This window comes from Crocodylus porosus, unplaced genomic scaffold, assembly GCF_001723895.1.
Source record: "Crocodylus porosus isolate Cpor-Errol unplaced genomic scaffold, CroPor_comp1, whole genome shotgun sequence".
Taxonomy (NCBI): Eukaryota; Metazoa; Chordata; order Crocodylia; family Crocodylidae; genus Crocodylus; species Crocodylus porosus.
The window spans coordinates 10,384,038-10,399,886 of record NW_017728931.1 but is presented as its reverse complement, the minus strand read 5'-3'; the positions used below and the strand labels follow the sequence as shown (position 1 = coordinate 10,399,886).

The following is a 15,849-nucleotide window of genomic DNA, read 5'->3' as shown; positions in this document are numbered from 1 at the left end:
TTTCTCACTAGTAAAGCACTGAAACAGGTGCTGAGAGGTTGTGGAATCTCCATCCTTAGAGATTTTTAAGACCTGGCTAGACAAACCCTTGGCTGGGATGATCCAATTGGGGGTGGTCCTCCTTTGAGCAGGGCATTGGACTAGATGACTTCCTGAGGTCCCTTCTAACCCTGATTTTCTATGATTGTGTGACTGAGAGAATTGGGGAAGGAAATATATGCACTCACTCCTTATCAGAGGTGTTCTCATGACCACCTTTCTCAAATCTTGTGAAACCTATAAGTGTGGCTCTGATGGCACAGTTAGGCCTGTGGTATATACTAAGTGACCTTTGCTGTAAATACCACATACATTTTGTACCTAAATCATTTTTGGATGTTTGTGTTGTTTAGTGGCACTGTGGGTCTTGTGGTCTACTGGTTTTAAGACAAATCTCAGATACTGAACTAAAACTGTTTTATTTGGTATCCATTATATTTTTTTTTAAATAGGCAGTTAAGTTTTGAAGACTGTTGGTTAAAAAATGTTGTTGGGATGAACATACTATTTTTAATTTTTGCCTTTTTTGTCAGTGGAACACATTATTCGATCCTGTGTTTTCTTTTTTGTTTTTTTTCCTTTCATTGTGAAAGACCATTTGCAGAAAGTTACCACAGAGATATAGGTAGGGTTTGCATCCTGGGCAGCTGTAGGCTCCAACTTGTTTGTGGGACCCAGGGAGTGGGGGGCCCTCAAGGCTCCCAGCATCTAAAAACTCTGGCTGCTTAGAGCAGGGAAAGGTGTCCCCCTACGCAAGGAATTCAGCTTCTTGCCTGTCCTGCTCCCATGTCCCCACAACTGTCACCAAATCCCATGCTGACTGATGATATAAACCCCTTAATTTCATGGTGTCTTCTGGAGAGGAGAGAAGAGGTCAGGGGCAGGCAGTAGGCTTAACTCCTTGGCTCCTCTGTTCTGCGCAGCCAAAGCCTATGGCAGCTGAAGCCTCAAAACCCCTCAAAACCATTCTGGCACCCATAAATGTCTGGGGCTCATGCCTCCTGGCCTACTGGTTATGAGTAATGACTTACTGTACCAAAAAGGCTGTCAAATGGAGAAAAGACCGTTAGAAGAAAAAGAGGTATTTTTTTCTGTTTTAATAATCTTGGGTTTTACTTGTAATAATCCGATATTAAGTACTTCCAAAATAAATGTTTTATATGTTGTGTTAAAATAATCTTAAATGGCAGAGGTCTGAACTGATGGAAGAATAGTATCAACATTTAGAACCACAGAAAGTTGGGATGGAGGGGACCTCTCAAATTCATTTAATCCATCCTTCTTACCCAAGACAGGATCACCTATACCTCTTGGCATATTTTTGTCTAATCTGCGTAAAAATTCTGATGTTGAATATTCAACACCTGCTTCAATATTTAACTCCTGGATCTAGTACAGAAGCTCCATAAGCCGGTTTAACTTAAATCAGTTAAGTCTGATACTACATCCAATCAGGTGTATTTTAAACTAGTTTCGGCCATTTTGAAAGTGGCTTAAGTGCACTGAACTTCTTTTCTGTTACAGGTTTAAACCAGTTTCTGGTCACTTAAACCCATTTATGTGCAACTCTGTTTCTAGTCTCAGTCATTTTCTGATTGGGTAACTTTGTAACTTTGAATTTTAGCTCTTAAATTCTTCAACTGTTGGAGTAGCTTTTCCATCTTGGAAATACAGTTAGCTTCATTTTGATTACGAAAGTTTTTCTTGTGCTTGTTTTTCAGGAAGAAAGCTCAGCTAAAGAAGAAAAGACATGTTCCTACCATTAATGAGCACATGTTATTTCATGGCACTAGCAATGAATTTGTAGAAGCAATATGCATTCATAACTTTGATTGGAGAATAAATGGCATGCATGCTTCCGTATATGGAAAGGGTAAAATATGACATTTTTACCAACCATGTAATTTGAATAGTACATTTGTCAGTCTTCTTTATCACATTGTAGTGCAGTGTTTCCCGTGCTTTGGTTTGCATGGGGTATTTGTTGCATATGTATGGAGACCTGGTCAGTTTCGTTCCATACTTTTAACTGTTTTTAACTAAACTTAACACAATGCTTGGAGGCTCTTTGTATGCAGTTCTTATAGTTTCCATAACTGAATTGGGGTGTAGTGTGAGGTAGTTTGTGAGGCAGTTTTTCTTACGATGTTCATGCCTTGAAAAATCTTGGTGTGTTCTACTAATAGTTGGCATTTACTTGATTCTGAGACGAGTCCTTTCCGCCCCATTTAACATGAGAGGGAAACCTTCATCCTAGAATCATGTACAAGTGAGGGAGGGGGAACCACTGCAGCTCAGGCTGCAGCCTCTATAGAGAGTCAGGGCCATACCCACAGCTGCTGCATGCCCTCCCCACAACTGTTCCTATCCCCCTCCATCTTACCTCTGCAGCCTTTTCCTGCCCTTTTCCCCTTGTCCTACCCTACCTTTGTTCCATGCTTGGAGGCTTTGTCCATGCTGCAGCCTGGGGCACTGTACCTGGCCCATAGCAGCAGCACAAAGTACACATGGCTGCTGTAGGGGCTGGGCTGTTGCCATGCTCTGTGTCTCAAGCTAGAACAGGGATGGAGCCTGTTTGCACGTAGCAAAGATAAGGGGAGGGTGGAGGGAGCAGAGGCTGGGTAGGGGGGAGAAGCAGAGGTGGAAGAAGGGGCCTGAGGCTGTGGGGGCAGAGATGGCAGGGGAGCAGGCACAAGCAGGGGTCAGACTGTTTGTTTGACATTCCCACACCACCTGTATCCCCACTGTCTGCCCCCCTACAGTATTGAGGGATGAATTAAAGACAGCCCTCAAATAATTAGATTCTGTACATGGAAAATTACAACAAACTTATAATTTTTTCATGTATAGAATCTAATCTTAATGTGGGGGTCATCTTAAATTCATGGATGTCTTAAATTCAAGTAAATGTGGTAATTTTTTTAAGTTAGTTGGATTGACTTACAAGCATAGAAGACCAGGGTTTGATTCTTAACTGTTACCTTTTTGACTTTCAAAGTAAGTAGGATCAGAATTGGAAAACCTAGAATTGTATAACTGATGACAATATGATCATCAATTTCTTTCATTCTTTTTTTTTTCTTTAAGGGACATATTTTGCAAAAGATGCTTCATACTCTAGTCGGTTCTGCAAAGAAGATATGAAACATGGAGACACTTTTCAGATTCATGGTGTGAACTTTCAGCGCCATCTGTTAAGAACATATAAAGTCATGTTTCTTGCCCGTGTATTAACTGGTGACTATATCAATGGCGAACCAAAATACGTAAGGCCTCCCTCAAAAGATGGGAGTTTTGTGAACTTATATGACAGCTGTGTGGATAACACTTGGAATCCGAAGATCTTTGTTATCTTTGATGCCAACCAAATCTATCCTGAATATTTAATAGAATTCAGTTAAGTTGCAGGGAGCTGAACTGGACATTAGGTTAGATTTTTTGGATGGTAAGTATGACTTTACAAAGGAAATATATGAATTGTAAAATTGGCTTCCTTTTGTAAAAAAGGGCATTGGAAAGCTTTGAACTAGTCTTACTATTATATATTTTCAAAATTGGTATGTATTTATTCATGTTAAAATATATATATATGATGTCATATGTGCATGAGTAAAACTAATCTTTTATAAAGATTTATAATTTTATAAAATACAGAGGACTTAGTATTTCTTCTGATGTACTGTAGTACTCATTGCTTTGCATGTTGTGTCTCTTTTAGATTGGGGTTTAAATGTCCAAACTTGTCTGTCAGAGGAAAAAGGGTCTAGACCCATCTGAACAGCTGCTAGGTTTAAATTTAGTTATCTGGTACTGCTTAAGGCAGTCTTTCATTAATACTATGATCTCAGAATGTAAGTTGAATTTTCATTGTGACAGAAAGATATACCTTTACAGTGGGTGTGATCATTGGTCAGTATTTAGCTGGGTATTTAACCATTGAATCCAATGCTGGAATATTAATAGTAGGATACTTATGATCCATGCAGTTGTTTTCATACTAACATTGCAGGTTTTCCATTTTGGGCGGGTGTATGCGTGTGTGTGGATGGTTTCAATACACTACTGCTACTTCTATTTTCTACAGTTTGGCTGAGATCTAAAGCAGCACTCACTGTCAGTTTATCTTCTTCATTGAAGTAGAATATAATAATCCTCTTAACTTCAATGGGAAACAAAGTTAAACCAGTTGAGCTCTTTTTTTAAAAAAATCTACCCCCTCCTTTTTTTTCTTCTTTTTTTTACACTTCATGGAAGCTTTTAAGAATGCTTGTGCATGGTGGCTATTTGTGAACCAGATTTTTCTCTATTTACATAGATTCAGAAAGTATGGATTATTTTTCCAGGAAGAACCTGATTAGGGGAGGAGAAGAGGGATCAGAAATGGATAAAGAAAAGGATCACAGAGACTCAAATACCTAAAGAAGGGAGGAACTACATTACCAACAATTGATTTGAGGTTTTAAATGAATAAAAAACAAATTGGGCCCTCCTTTTTGAAATTGCCTTCTTGGATTTGTGCATAAGATCTTTTTGACAGACATACTTATATCTACGGGATGGGAGGCTGCTGGTTGTTGTACATGCACAGCCTGATGGTACATCCTAGGTGACAGAAATATATCCTTCGCCTTCCTTGGTCCTGTTATCTTTGCTTGTTAGCAAAGTGTGCACTTGGACCATGTGTCACTCTCTTGTGCTCTTTAAAATTTCATGGAAACATTTCCTAGATTTCTGTCTTTAAACTGTTCAGGGCAGAGACTATAAATGTATAAGTTGCCTGGCACAGTAAGCCATTGATCTGGGGCCTCTGACTGCTTGGCAAACACAAACAATTATGACCTTTGCTAAGTCACAAGACTTGTAAAAACAGACCCCTTTCCCCACTTCTCATAAAAATTTCATAGCAAAGCCTGTACAGAGTTCCCATATTAGAGTCCTCTTTTTTTTTTTTTTTAACAGAAATATTCTACAATGCATTTCCTTTATGCAGTTATAACAAAAGTTGTTGAAATAAAAATCATGGATGCAACAACATCATGTATTGATTTTGCTTTTTCACTAATTTCCCAAATCCATTAAGTGCTAAACTTACTAACAAACAAAAGAAGAAAAGAAAGTTAATTATTTCTATTGCCAAGAACAGTGGTTCTCAATTCTAGACCCAAAACATCTATAATTGTTTTTTCTTAATTTAGCAGCACCTCAGTTGAGAACCACTGTAGTACTGCCTCTGCTTAACTCGCTGGTTTGCATCTGGGGCACCAGTGCTGAAACTGGATGAAATTGCCCCACATGCCTTGTACAGAGCCTGACCAGAAAGTGACTGACCTACATTTGGTTAATAATATGATCATCCTATTATAATGCTGGCTTGCTTCTATTGATCTTAGAATCCTGGAAAAAGGACTGGATGGGACCTCAGGAAATCATTAAGTCAACCCCCTGCTCAAGGAAGGATCGACCCTCTCTAATTTTGTTTTTTCAGCCACTCTTAAAAATTTCAAAGGATGGGGATTCCATACCCTCTCTAGGTAATCTATTCCAGTGCTGAATCACCTTCATAGTGGAAAAGTTCTTCATAATATCTAATTTAAATTTCCCTTGTTGCAATTTAAAACCGTTACTTCTAATCCTGTCCCCTTTGACCCCAGAGAAATATCTATTGCCTTCTTTACAACCACTCTTCCAATCTTTGAAGACCGAAAGTCTTTCTCAACTAAATAATTCCAGTTCTTCCAGCCTTTTTTCATAATCATGTTTCCTAGACTTCCAAACTTTTTTGTTGCTATCCTCTGGAGTCTTTCTAGTTTGTCTACAATCCTCTTGTACCTGCTCTGAGATATGTGTTCAATTGTTACCTGAATTGGTTGCAATCCATCTAAAGGCTACATTGTTTATACTGGGAGAGAGAGTCTCTTTTGGTCCTATCTTATTACAGGAGCTGCTTGTACAAATTGCCCTTTGTTTTTAGACTTGCTGATTACAAGCAAGCATACTGCTACTAGAAAACCCTTCTTTAAAGGCTAAGGCAATTTCTGTAGCCTGCCAGAAAGTATTCAAATGTGACTCTTACTGAAAGCAATGGGGGGTTTGTGTATTTTTTTTTTTCAGTTCAGCTGTGAACTTGATGCCAAGGTCAGTGTAATTCCAGTCTCAGAAAAGCTGTTTTATTGTCCCTCTCTTAACAAATCAAAGCAATTTATGTATAGTAGCCTAATCAGTTCCCATGGGTGAAATTTTATTCCTGGAGAATTAATTATGAGGAACTTCTTCAAATAGTTGTCTGTGTGGATTCCACCCTTGATGTACATGTGACCAGCATTGGATTCCTTTGGACATCAGGTTTCAATAGGGCCATACCTGTGATCTAACTGTCCTACTGCCCATTTACTGAAGGACACAAAGAATGGAATGAGCTAAATGTGTCACAGGTTTTATTAGCACTTGTGGCAGCAAGACAGAACCCTTGGCAGTATTTGCCTGTTTAGCTGTGATTCTCTTGCTGTTAGTGATTAGATACAGTTTGGCTGTTGATTTTGAATATGATCATGAACAGCATCAGATTGGAGGTCCAGGTGGCAACACGGTGGGCCTACTTTTGGTGGGGTAGCTCCTATAGAATAACACAGTGTTATAGCCTCCAGAGTGAGGTGAGTATAAGGCACCTTAAAACCCTAGTCGCCACTGCCCTGTGGGTAACTCTTTGCTTAGAGAAAGGCTAAGGGACCTCACAAAAGCTCCCTTGCTGAGGCATTAGGCAGTCAGCAGCAGTTTTCATCTGTTGCTCTCTGGCAGAAGCTACAATCATCGAGGGACTAAATGTTTGGATTCAGTCTGGTCTTTGGATTCTCGTCTCAGTGGTCTAAAGTGGGAATGGGTAGATCTTGGGCATCTTTCTCTCCTCCATACTTTTGCTGAGATGTATGCATTTGAAGGTCTTAGCATGATAATTGCAGGACTATGTGCAAGCAGATTCATCAGACACCTGAATAGACCTTTTATGAGTACACCATGATCCAGAGGATCAACGGTTGCCTATTAGCCATTGATTTTTACCATCCCCTATTTCTGTTTTTCAGAGATGGCATTCCTGTACAGTACCAGCTGATAAGGTACAAATCAAGTCTCCTGAGTTTAAGTTGTAACTCTTCTTCCACTCGACGCTTGGCACTTTAAATGTTTTTGTTGTTGTTTTTGTTTTGGGGGGGAGGGTTGATTTAGGAGGAAGACATTCATCTGTTGCTTCATCTGCCACCCTTCCTAAGCACACTAAGATCAGAGAGACATGCCTAATGTCGTTTTTTCCAGAGTGCTGTATGAAAGCCTTTCCACACAAGGCTCCTTTTCTTCCTCAAATCTTCCTCAGTTAGTTGTTATTCCATACTAGGATCCAGGCATGCAACATCTGAGACTCCCACTGCTTAAATCTGATCCAGATGTGAACAACTTTGAGCAAAGGAAAGAAGGGGCATATTCCATTTCTCTTTCGGGTCAGCAGAATTAAGGCACAAGAGTCTACGTGTTAGGATTGCTTCAAACTCTACGGCTGAAGAGCAGCCAACAAATAAATAGCCTATGATGGGTCCCTCTCTGTAACCAGTAAAGGCCCCAGAATGCCTGTGAGTACTGCCTAAGACTTTCTTCCCAATCTTTCAGCTATCTTTAGCACTTAGAACCATGGTACTTATTGGTATCCAAAGGTTATTCCTTTTGGTAGTCATGGCCTGTTTGGCACTATAGACCTGATAGGGGGTTTCCACTTGCTGGTTCATAGAGCATTGTCTGTACTAAGTGGGCTTTCATTTGCTGAATTTACAATATTGTATGTCATACTTAAGTAATTTATACTGCTTGCTTTTTCCATCTGGGTGCACTCTGGCCCACTAAAATGGAAATCACCTACCAACTGCAGGATATTTATTCCTACCTTTGTCAGGACAAGCATTCACCTGGTCAGCTGCCTTCCTTTCCACTCTGTGGATACAATACTGGGAATCAGAGGGGGCCTCTATTCTTTAAGCAGCAACATAAGAATTAATCTGTTAGCATCCTAATTTTTCTTACTGTGTAGTGACAAGCAAGGTCTTCTTGTATCATACGTAATTTGCAGGAGTCTTCTGCTCACCATCTAGGAGTTAAAAATAAAGTATGTTACAGCAAAGTTTGGCAGAGGCTAACTAATGGTTTTGTAGAGAACATTTATCAGTTAAACAGGAAGTGAAGGGATAGGCAGTGGTTATAATTTGGTGCTTTTTTGGTCCCTACATCACCAGTTTGAGATTCTGTGTATAAAGGAGGAGGGTTTGTGGTGTGTGTGTTTGTATATAATAGATTACAAGAAGAGGCATGATGGTATCTGCTTTTGTGTGCAGAAACAAAGTGACAAAGATGGATGTGTATGGAAGTAAGCAGGAAGGACTCTGACATTTTGTGGAGTGGGGGAGAAAGGGGGAAGATGCAGTATTCACATGAAGGGAAAATGTAGTCTTCTGAATTCTACATACTTGACACCAAAATAAGGTGCCAGTCATATGGATCTTCGTACAAAGGCCTTTCTTCCTTCCATTTTTTAATCGGCAGTGCAATGGATGTTAACATAAAAAGGTTGTAGTTGGATGTTAGTATTATTGTGTTAAGGTAGATGGAACGCAGGTGCATCCCAGCTGCTGTTGCAGAGCTGAGCAGGCATTACATTAATAACTTTGGGTTTATAAGTTAAGAATTTCATATTCAGCTACAATTTAGACACTTTAAAAAAAAAAAAAGAAAGAAAGCTTATGGTTGCAAAGAAAACCTTGAATTTGGATTTAGTGCAGGGTTGTCTGAGTCCATGGCCCTGAGCTCTGCACTGGCACTTTTGAACTATGAAGTAATGGCTCTGGAGTCTAGTGAAGGGAGAAATAGGTGCAGACATGTGAGGGCCCCAGCTTAGACTTGGGTTTGGGTCCATCTCTGTTACTAAGCATGTGAGCTTAGGAATGTCATTAGCTGAAGTTCCACCACTTTGCTTTCTGTAAGCTGGGGGAGATAACTTCCTCCCACTTTTGAGCTTAGTATTTAAAATTTTCTAAATATTGAACCTTGTCTGATTTGCTCTTAGAAGGAGGAAGAATGAGAAGAGAATGTATTTGTCCACATTAGCGGAAGCTGCTGTGGGTTAGGGTTGAGAAACTGCATGTGTATCTGTACAGGGTGGCTGAGGATGGAAACTGTGTCCAACCTTTTATCGAGAGCAGCTAAACCTGCTTCTTGTTCTTCCTGCTTGCATAGTCAAGCAGGAAACGTTGAATGGTTTCAGAGAGAATGAGACCAATTGTGTGTTTGTACCAAACTGTGTAATTAAAATATTTGAACTTTTCATAATCTGAAGAAAACAAAAGTAAACACTGTAACAGTTTCTTGGCTCCTCCTTTGGCTGTGTGCTTGAAGAGCTTAAAACATTTTGACTAATAGGATTGTAGTATGCAAATGATATGGAAGAAGGTGGTGCCTGGCTGACCCAGCTGTGATGCTGTACTGTAAACTTATAGTTTGGTGGAGTTTCCCACAAGGGCAACAGGGTAAACTAAGGAAGAAGAGAGCTGAGTTGCACTGTTCATGCTGCTGCATAGATGAGTAAGTAAAAACTGCAATTGTCTGTTGGTCAGGCCCAGATCATTGACAGTTTTACAATCTGAAAGGGAAAGTTCAGCCCTCTATTTTAAAATATGTCCTGTAAACTAAAGTTAATGGACATTAACACAGGTTATTCTGGCATTCAAAATGACTTTTTGTAATAGTGTTAATCAGACAATATGGTATTGGGTTAATGACTCGCCTCCTTCCTAATCTATTTAATTTACTCATTTTTTCTTGTTTACTTTTTTAAATATTCCTTGCCCACACATAGGCTTGCCCTTCTCTTCAGAAATGAATAGTAGGGGAAATATTACTGTGAACTTTATCCAACTGATTCTAGGTATAAAAGGTGCAGACAGAAGTGCAGTTCCCTAGTCTAACTGATCGTGCTTCACTGAAAGTGTCATGAGTTAGACTAGTCCTCCCAACCCGATAGACAGTAGCTAGTGGGTCAGGAGGGTGGGGGCGTTGAGCTCCAATTGGGAGTCAATCCAGGGAGAGAGTCTGCATCTCTGTAACCTCTTCTCCTAGCCTGGGCCCCCCTCTCCTGGCTCCCTGTGCTGCCTCAGGATGGGAGGGGGAGAAGGCAGGAGAGGGAGATCTGTTCTGAGGTTTCCCCAGCCTAGGCTGCAGTGTGGGGTGGGGGGTGAGTGGATCGGAGCCCTCAGCCTCAGGGAGACTCAAGTCCACCTACCTTACCCTTCGGCACCAGCTAGGCAATCCCCAGAATGAGCTCCCTCCACTCCCTTCCATGCCTCTCATTCTAAAAACAGTGCTGGGAGAAGATGCAAGTTAATGGAGGTGCTCCGCTTTGGACTGCCTTCATCTGAACCCTCATGTAGCCCTTTTAAAGCACTCTGCAACCATGCACTTATATTTGGTCACAGCTGTAGAGCACTTTCAGGAGCTAGATCAGGCAAAAATTGTCACTTCTGTGTCCACCTATAATCTGCTTCCTCACCGATTTGGCAGTACACAGAGCATAAAGAAATAGTAAACTCCTAGTTGGGAATGCATTTTTAAGTGTATGTCATGCTCTTAATATCTTTATCTAATGCTTAAGCAAACATTAGTTGGGCAATGAGCTTGGGAGCCCAAGTAATAGTGCTACTTAAAACACACCTTATTTACATGGAAATGATGTAGGAAATCCTTTGAACTTTTTAAGAATGTTATCCCCAGATGAACAATTCTTGCTGGCATAGCTTCAGTGTTACATTTTTCATCTAAAAAGATTATAGATTTTGAACTAGTCGAATTTAAATATGACGTGTAGTTCCATGGATAGGAAACAAAATGGATACTCAGGTGATTGGGTTCTGCTCCTGGCTTTGCCATGAAATGACATGTCACCTTGAGGAAATCACTTCACTTCTTTCTGTCTGTTTGGCTGTTTGTCCGTGTCGTTTTATAAACTCTCAAGAGCAAGGATTGTGTTTAGAAGCTGTACAAATGCACAGTGAAACTCAGTGCCCTGAGCCTAGTTTTGGCCCCTAGATGCTACTGAGCACATTAATTCAAGTTGTGCCTGTATTACTGAAAAAACCTGGTCTGTATATGATCTTGGTAATGTTTAAGCAATTGATAAATTTTTCAAAGCTATGAAGCTTTGCTGAAAGAAACAAAACTTTTGAAACCTAAAACCAGAGCTGGCTTGCTTTGCTAAGGGAGCAGGGTAAGGAAACTGCTTACAGCTGTATATGCATCGACCCATTACCAACTAACTACTATGTATTAAGAGTTGCTTGGCTTCAAGTATTGGCTTCAAGCTGAGTTTGTGTGCGTCTACATGAGACACTATGGCAATGTAGCATCAATGGGCTTGTCCTGTGATGCTGCTGCTACTGTGCAGTAGCAATAAGTTAGTGTGCAGTAACTCATTGCTACTGTGCATGCAGTAGGATTGGAAACAATCCATGCTAAAACAAGTATTGAATGACTTCGCAGTGACAACTGTGTAGTCGGGCACATGTGTAGATATGTCCTTTGACATAGAAGGTTAGAGAGAAGAGAAGGTGAAGAAACAACTCCTAAGAAAGAAAGGTATTGAAATAAAATTTAAGATTAAGTATGGTGTAAAAATCGTAGTATCTCTGTTTTTAACTTGTTCCAAATGCACCTCCTATGCTATTAGTATTCTTGATTGCGTATCTCCTATTCAGTGTTCTCTAGTGGGAACAGAACACTGCACTGAGAGTTGGGAGGTCTTGTGTAAGATTTGTCAAGTCTTTGCTGGCCTCTGTATGCTAGTGTGAAGGGGACCAAAAAGGCCTTGAACCACCCAGGAGATAATTCTGTCAAGGCAGGAACTGAGGGCGATTTGTCTTAGAACCCTTTGTAAGCCCTGAATTTCAGAGGCAGGGTAAGGACATGGTCAAAGCACGCAGTATTATACTGTTAGGGTTAGGCTGCTGTAACTTACATAGGTCCTTAGGAATATCTAAATTTGAGTTCCAGTCTGGCCCTTGGAGCTGCCTAAAATCAGGATTATTGTAAACTGCCTGCTACTCCTTGCTCCAGCCCCAAGTTTTAAGCTCTGAACTGATGTTAAGAATATGGCCAAGATAAAAAAAACCTATTTTAACGTGCTTGTCCTAACTGGTCACCCCAGGTTTATTGATGAAGATGTACAGTGTTTGGAGACTTCCCTAGTGTTTCTGCCTTCTGAAGGGTCAGTCCTACTCACCTGTAAATGATGCTGTCTTGACAGAATAGACATTAACCATTTAGCTTCTAAGCTGTTTCTCTGCTGGTGTGTGTTTTTTGCAGTACCTAGTACAATTAAACAATCTTCTCAGTTAGTACTTAAGAATTACTAAAATCAGCATGCTTGATTCATTATGGATCCCAAAATGTTTTCCAAAAGAGCCAGAGGAAGCTCAAGTTTCTACCAAACAAGGTCAGAAAATAAGAAGTATAAGAAGTGCTATACTGGGTCAGACCAGTGCTCCATCCAGCCCAGCATCCTGTCCCTGAAAGTGACAGGAGTGTATGCTTTAGGGAGACCATTGAAACAGGTATATCTGGAGTGATCTGTTCCTTAATCATTACCCTTCCTGGCATCCACTATATTGGTTAACCTATTTTTAACCTATTTTTACTTTGACCTGCGAGCCCTTCACCAGATGCTTTCCTTTCCATGCAAAAATATAATCTTATACAGCACTTTCTAATTAAATCAAACCTAACTAAAGACCCTATGAGATAAGTAAATAGAAAACTTCAGCTATTGGTGACTTATGTTATGAAACGGGATTCAGGACTAGTGTATAAAGGATCGATACAACACTTGTTTGATAAATGACAGAAAGATTTTATGTACTACAACTATTCAGTATTAAATGAGCCTAAAGAAAAGTCCAGTAAAAGCGATAGTATCTCACCAATACAGGCAGAGGCGGTCTTGGTCTTGTCAGCTTCTCCAGGCATGGATCTGTTCACCAGAAGATCAGCTAGGTGCAGTAGCAGTTCTTGTCAGAATGATTTCGCATTCTTGAAGCTCACCCTGTTAGCTTCCTCTTTATATCCTTCAACTCAGCATCTTCAAGGCATTCTTGTAGTTGTGTAGATCGTGAGAGAAGACCCAAGCGATAATTAACAGAAAAATCCTGTTAAAGTGTTCGATAGGGCTGTGCGAAACAGCTGTGTTTTGATTTGGTTTTGGATTCAGTTGTTTTGGAGGACAGTGATTCATTTTGGTGCTTTGGATTGCCATCCTGTTTCATTTCAGCCGAATCTTGGAGATTTAGCTCCAGCAGATCTCCTCCGAATCTGTTTTGAACGGGCTGCAAGCTTCACACAGTCCTACTGCCCAGCCAGGCGGGGCTGCAGGGCCCCAGTGGGGAGCAGGGCAGGTCTGTAGGTGGTTTGTCTTGGGGAGGGGAAGGGCTGCTGCCCTCCATGCAGGTGAGGAGACCCCCACACAGATCTCTGATCCCTGTCATGGGGCAAGGAAGCAGTACAGATCATCAAGCAAGCTTGCTGGTCCCTGCCATGTGACTCGGCTCTGCAGGGAGCAAAGATCCGTGCTGGGGATCTCCTTGTCACTGCTGCCTGCCCTGTGCTGCCCCAGATCTCCACTCCTTGCAAGCCAGGTCACACAGCAGGGACCAGCACTGCCCTGTCAAATAACCTGGCTCTGCAGGGAGCAGAGATCCATGCCGGGGGTCTCCTTGCTGCTGGTGTCTGCCCTGTGCAGCCCCATGTTGCCGGGGCAGTGTGGGGCGGGCATCAGTGGCAAGGAGACCCCCAGCACAGATCTCTGCTCCCTGCAGAGCCAGGTTATGTGGTAGGGCAGCAGTGTACAGCTGTTTTCTTGCAAACCTGGTTCCAAAACTCGAAAATGTTTCAGATGCCTCGTTTTGTTTCGGAGATGTCTCAGAGCCTTCCATTTCGATTTGGATTTGGTGTTTTGGGCACCAAAGTGGTTGCCAAAATTTTGCACAAGCCTCCTGTTTGTTACTGGTTATCAGAAAGTCAATTTTGATTGAATTACCTTCCTCAGTAACAGGAGGGTTATCAGTTTCTACTGAGTTGGAATATATCAAGAAATTGATTAACAACCAGAAAAAACACAAAGTTTCTGAGGAGTTGTCTTTGGAAGATCAAGGGAACCTCTGAGTAAAAAAAAAAGTAAATCAGGAGGAGATGCCTATTAAAACCACATATGGAGAATGTCTCTTCCTGCATATAAGCATGAGTTATTTGCAAAGAAATATTTGCTATAATAATAAATCAAGAATAGACATTTCATTCAGTCACATACCAGCTGCATAGGATCCTGCTTAAAATCATCATAAGTATAATAAGATAAGCTGGAAGTGATGCCTCATTATTCCTTTTCAGAAGGTCCAGCCACAAACTTACATCCTCTTGAATTATGCAGTTGTCATCACTATTTTGTATTTTAACTTTTGTGAGTAGGCCCAACTCAGTTTAAGCTTCACAGTCATCAATAACCTGTAGTGCTTCTGGGACAGACCACCTAATCTGTGAAACTCTTCACAGCAGTAATATACAATAGATGAACAGGCCATGGACAAAAATACTATGTCAATTTTAATTTCAATTTCAATTTATTAAGGATTCTGGCTAAATGCCATGCTTCTGAAAACAACATAACACACATATGACCATAATATAAATAAGTTAGAACAAAGTAACCAAACTACAATTATACTAAAAATAGAGCCCACCAATAGGAAAACATTATTAATAGAAATACAGTAGTAAATCAAGACATGAATGTATAATATTGTTGTATGTAGATCCACAATTGAGATAAATCAAAAGTTAAAATGTATCACTCATATCAGTAATAAAGGATATTTAATTCTAATCACCTCAGCCTTATAAGCAAAAATTGCAAGACAGTTTTCTAAATTTGAATCTGTTTTCTGTAAAAGCCAGATTAATTTCTCTGTTTGAAAAAGGTATCAATTTCTGCAAGAACGGTAATAAATAGGTTCTTTTTATGTTATTATATAAAGAACATTCTAAAACATAGTGGATAGTATCTTCCAAAACTCCTAGACAGCCTGGGCAACATCTTTTAGTCCTTGGAATGGAAAATCTATGTCCGGTCAGAACAGCTGTGTGCATCTGTTTGGTCCGGAGTCTAGTCAAAGAGGATCGTAATTTATTATTGAGCTCCAACTGTAAATACCTTTCTCCTCCCCCAATCTAATTTCCAAAGAGTATATAAAGGGGCAATACGAGTAGCCCTAACCACTGCAAAATAATTCTGCCTGACAATATCTCGTATCCTCTGGAAAACCTGAACCTTTTTTATGGGGGAAGAAAATGTCTCATTATCTTTGAGATAGTATCCCATCCCACAAAATACAAAAGAAATACTGTATCTAACATAACGATCAAGGATTTAGAAAGCAGCATGTAATTAATTGAATTGGCACAGGGGTCAAGGCACCCTTTTTATGAAGTTTCCCAAAATCTTTGATGGCTATGTCTTGGCAAGATGGTGGTTACATGACCAGCAATTCATAGTGTTCTAAATCCTATTGGGGCACTGGTTCAGCACAGACTTTGCAGGTACAGTGTCGTCTTTTGAATCACTGCTGACATCACTTTCTGTAGCTGGGTTTCACAAACATATTTTCTGTTCAAAAGCTAAGCCATGGTACACTGATAAATCTAATGGGATACGGTTGCAAGATGAGACGACTCCCACTG

The 15,849-nt window shown here is 40.4% G+C and overlaps 1 protein-coding gene and 1 long non-coding RNA gene across 5 annotated transcripts in view; one reads left to right on the top strand and one right to left on the bottom strand.

Moving 5' to 3' along the window:
• The window catches only part of PARP11 (poly(ADP-ribose) polymerase family member 11), a 25,673-nt gene extending 20,685 nt beyond the window's left edge, over positions 1-4,988 (top strand). For 3 of the 4 annotated variants that reach the window (XM_019544194.1, XM_019544198.1, XM_019544197.1), the window contains exons 7-8: positions 1,761-1,912; positions 3,127-4,988. In XM_019544194.1, coding sequence (XP_019399739.1) covers positions 1,761-1,912; positions 3,127-3,440 — 466 coding nt within the window. In that variant the 3' untranslated portion in view covers positions 3,441-4,988. The remainder of the gene's footprint in view (positions 1-1,760; positions 1,913-3,126) is intronic. The other variant, XM_019544195.1, reaches the window with a different exon arrangement.
• Positions 1-15,849, bottom strand: part of LOC109316269 — a 24,970-nt gene extending 9,121 nt beyond the window's left edge. Inside the window, exons 1-3 of the long non-coding RNA XR_002102788.1 lie at positions 15,839-15,849; positions 8,999-9,010; positions 7,484-7,485 (exon numbers count right to left, since the gene is read on the bottom strand). This is a non-coding gene — a long non-coding RNA (uncharacterized LOC109316269). The remainder of the gene's footprint in view (positions 1-7,483; positions 7,486-8,998; positions 9,011-15,838) is intronic.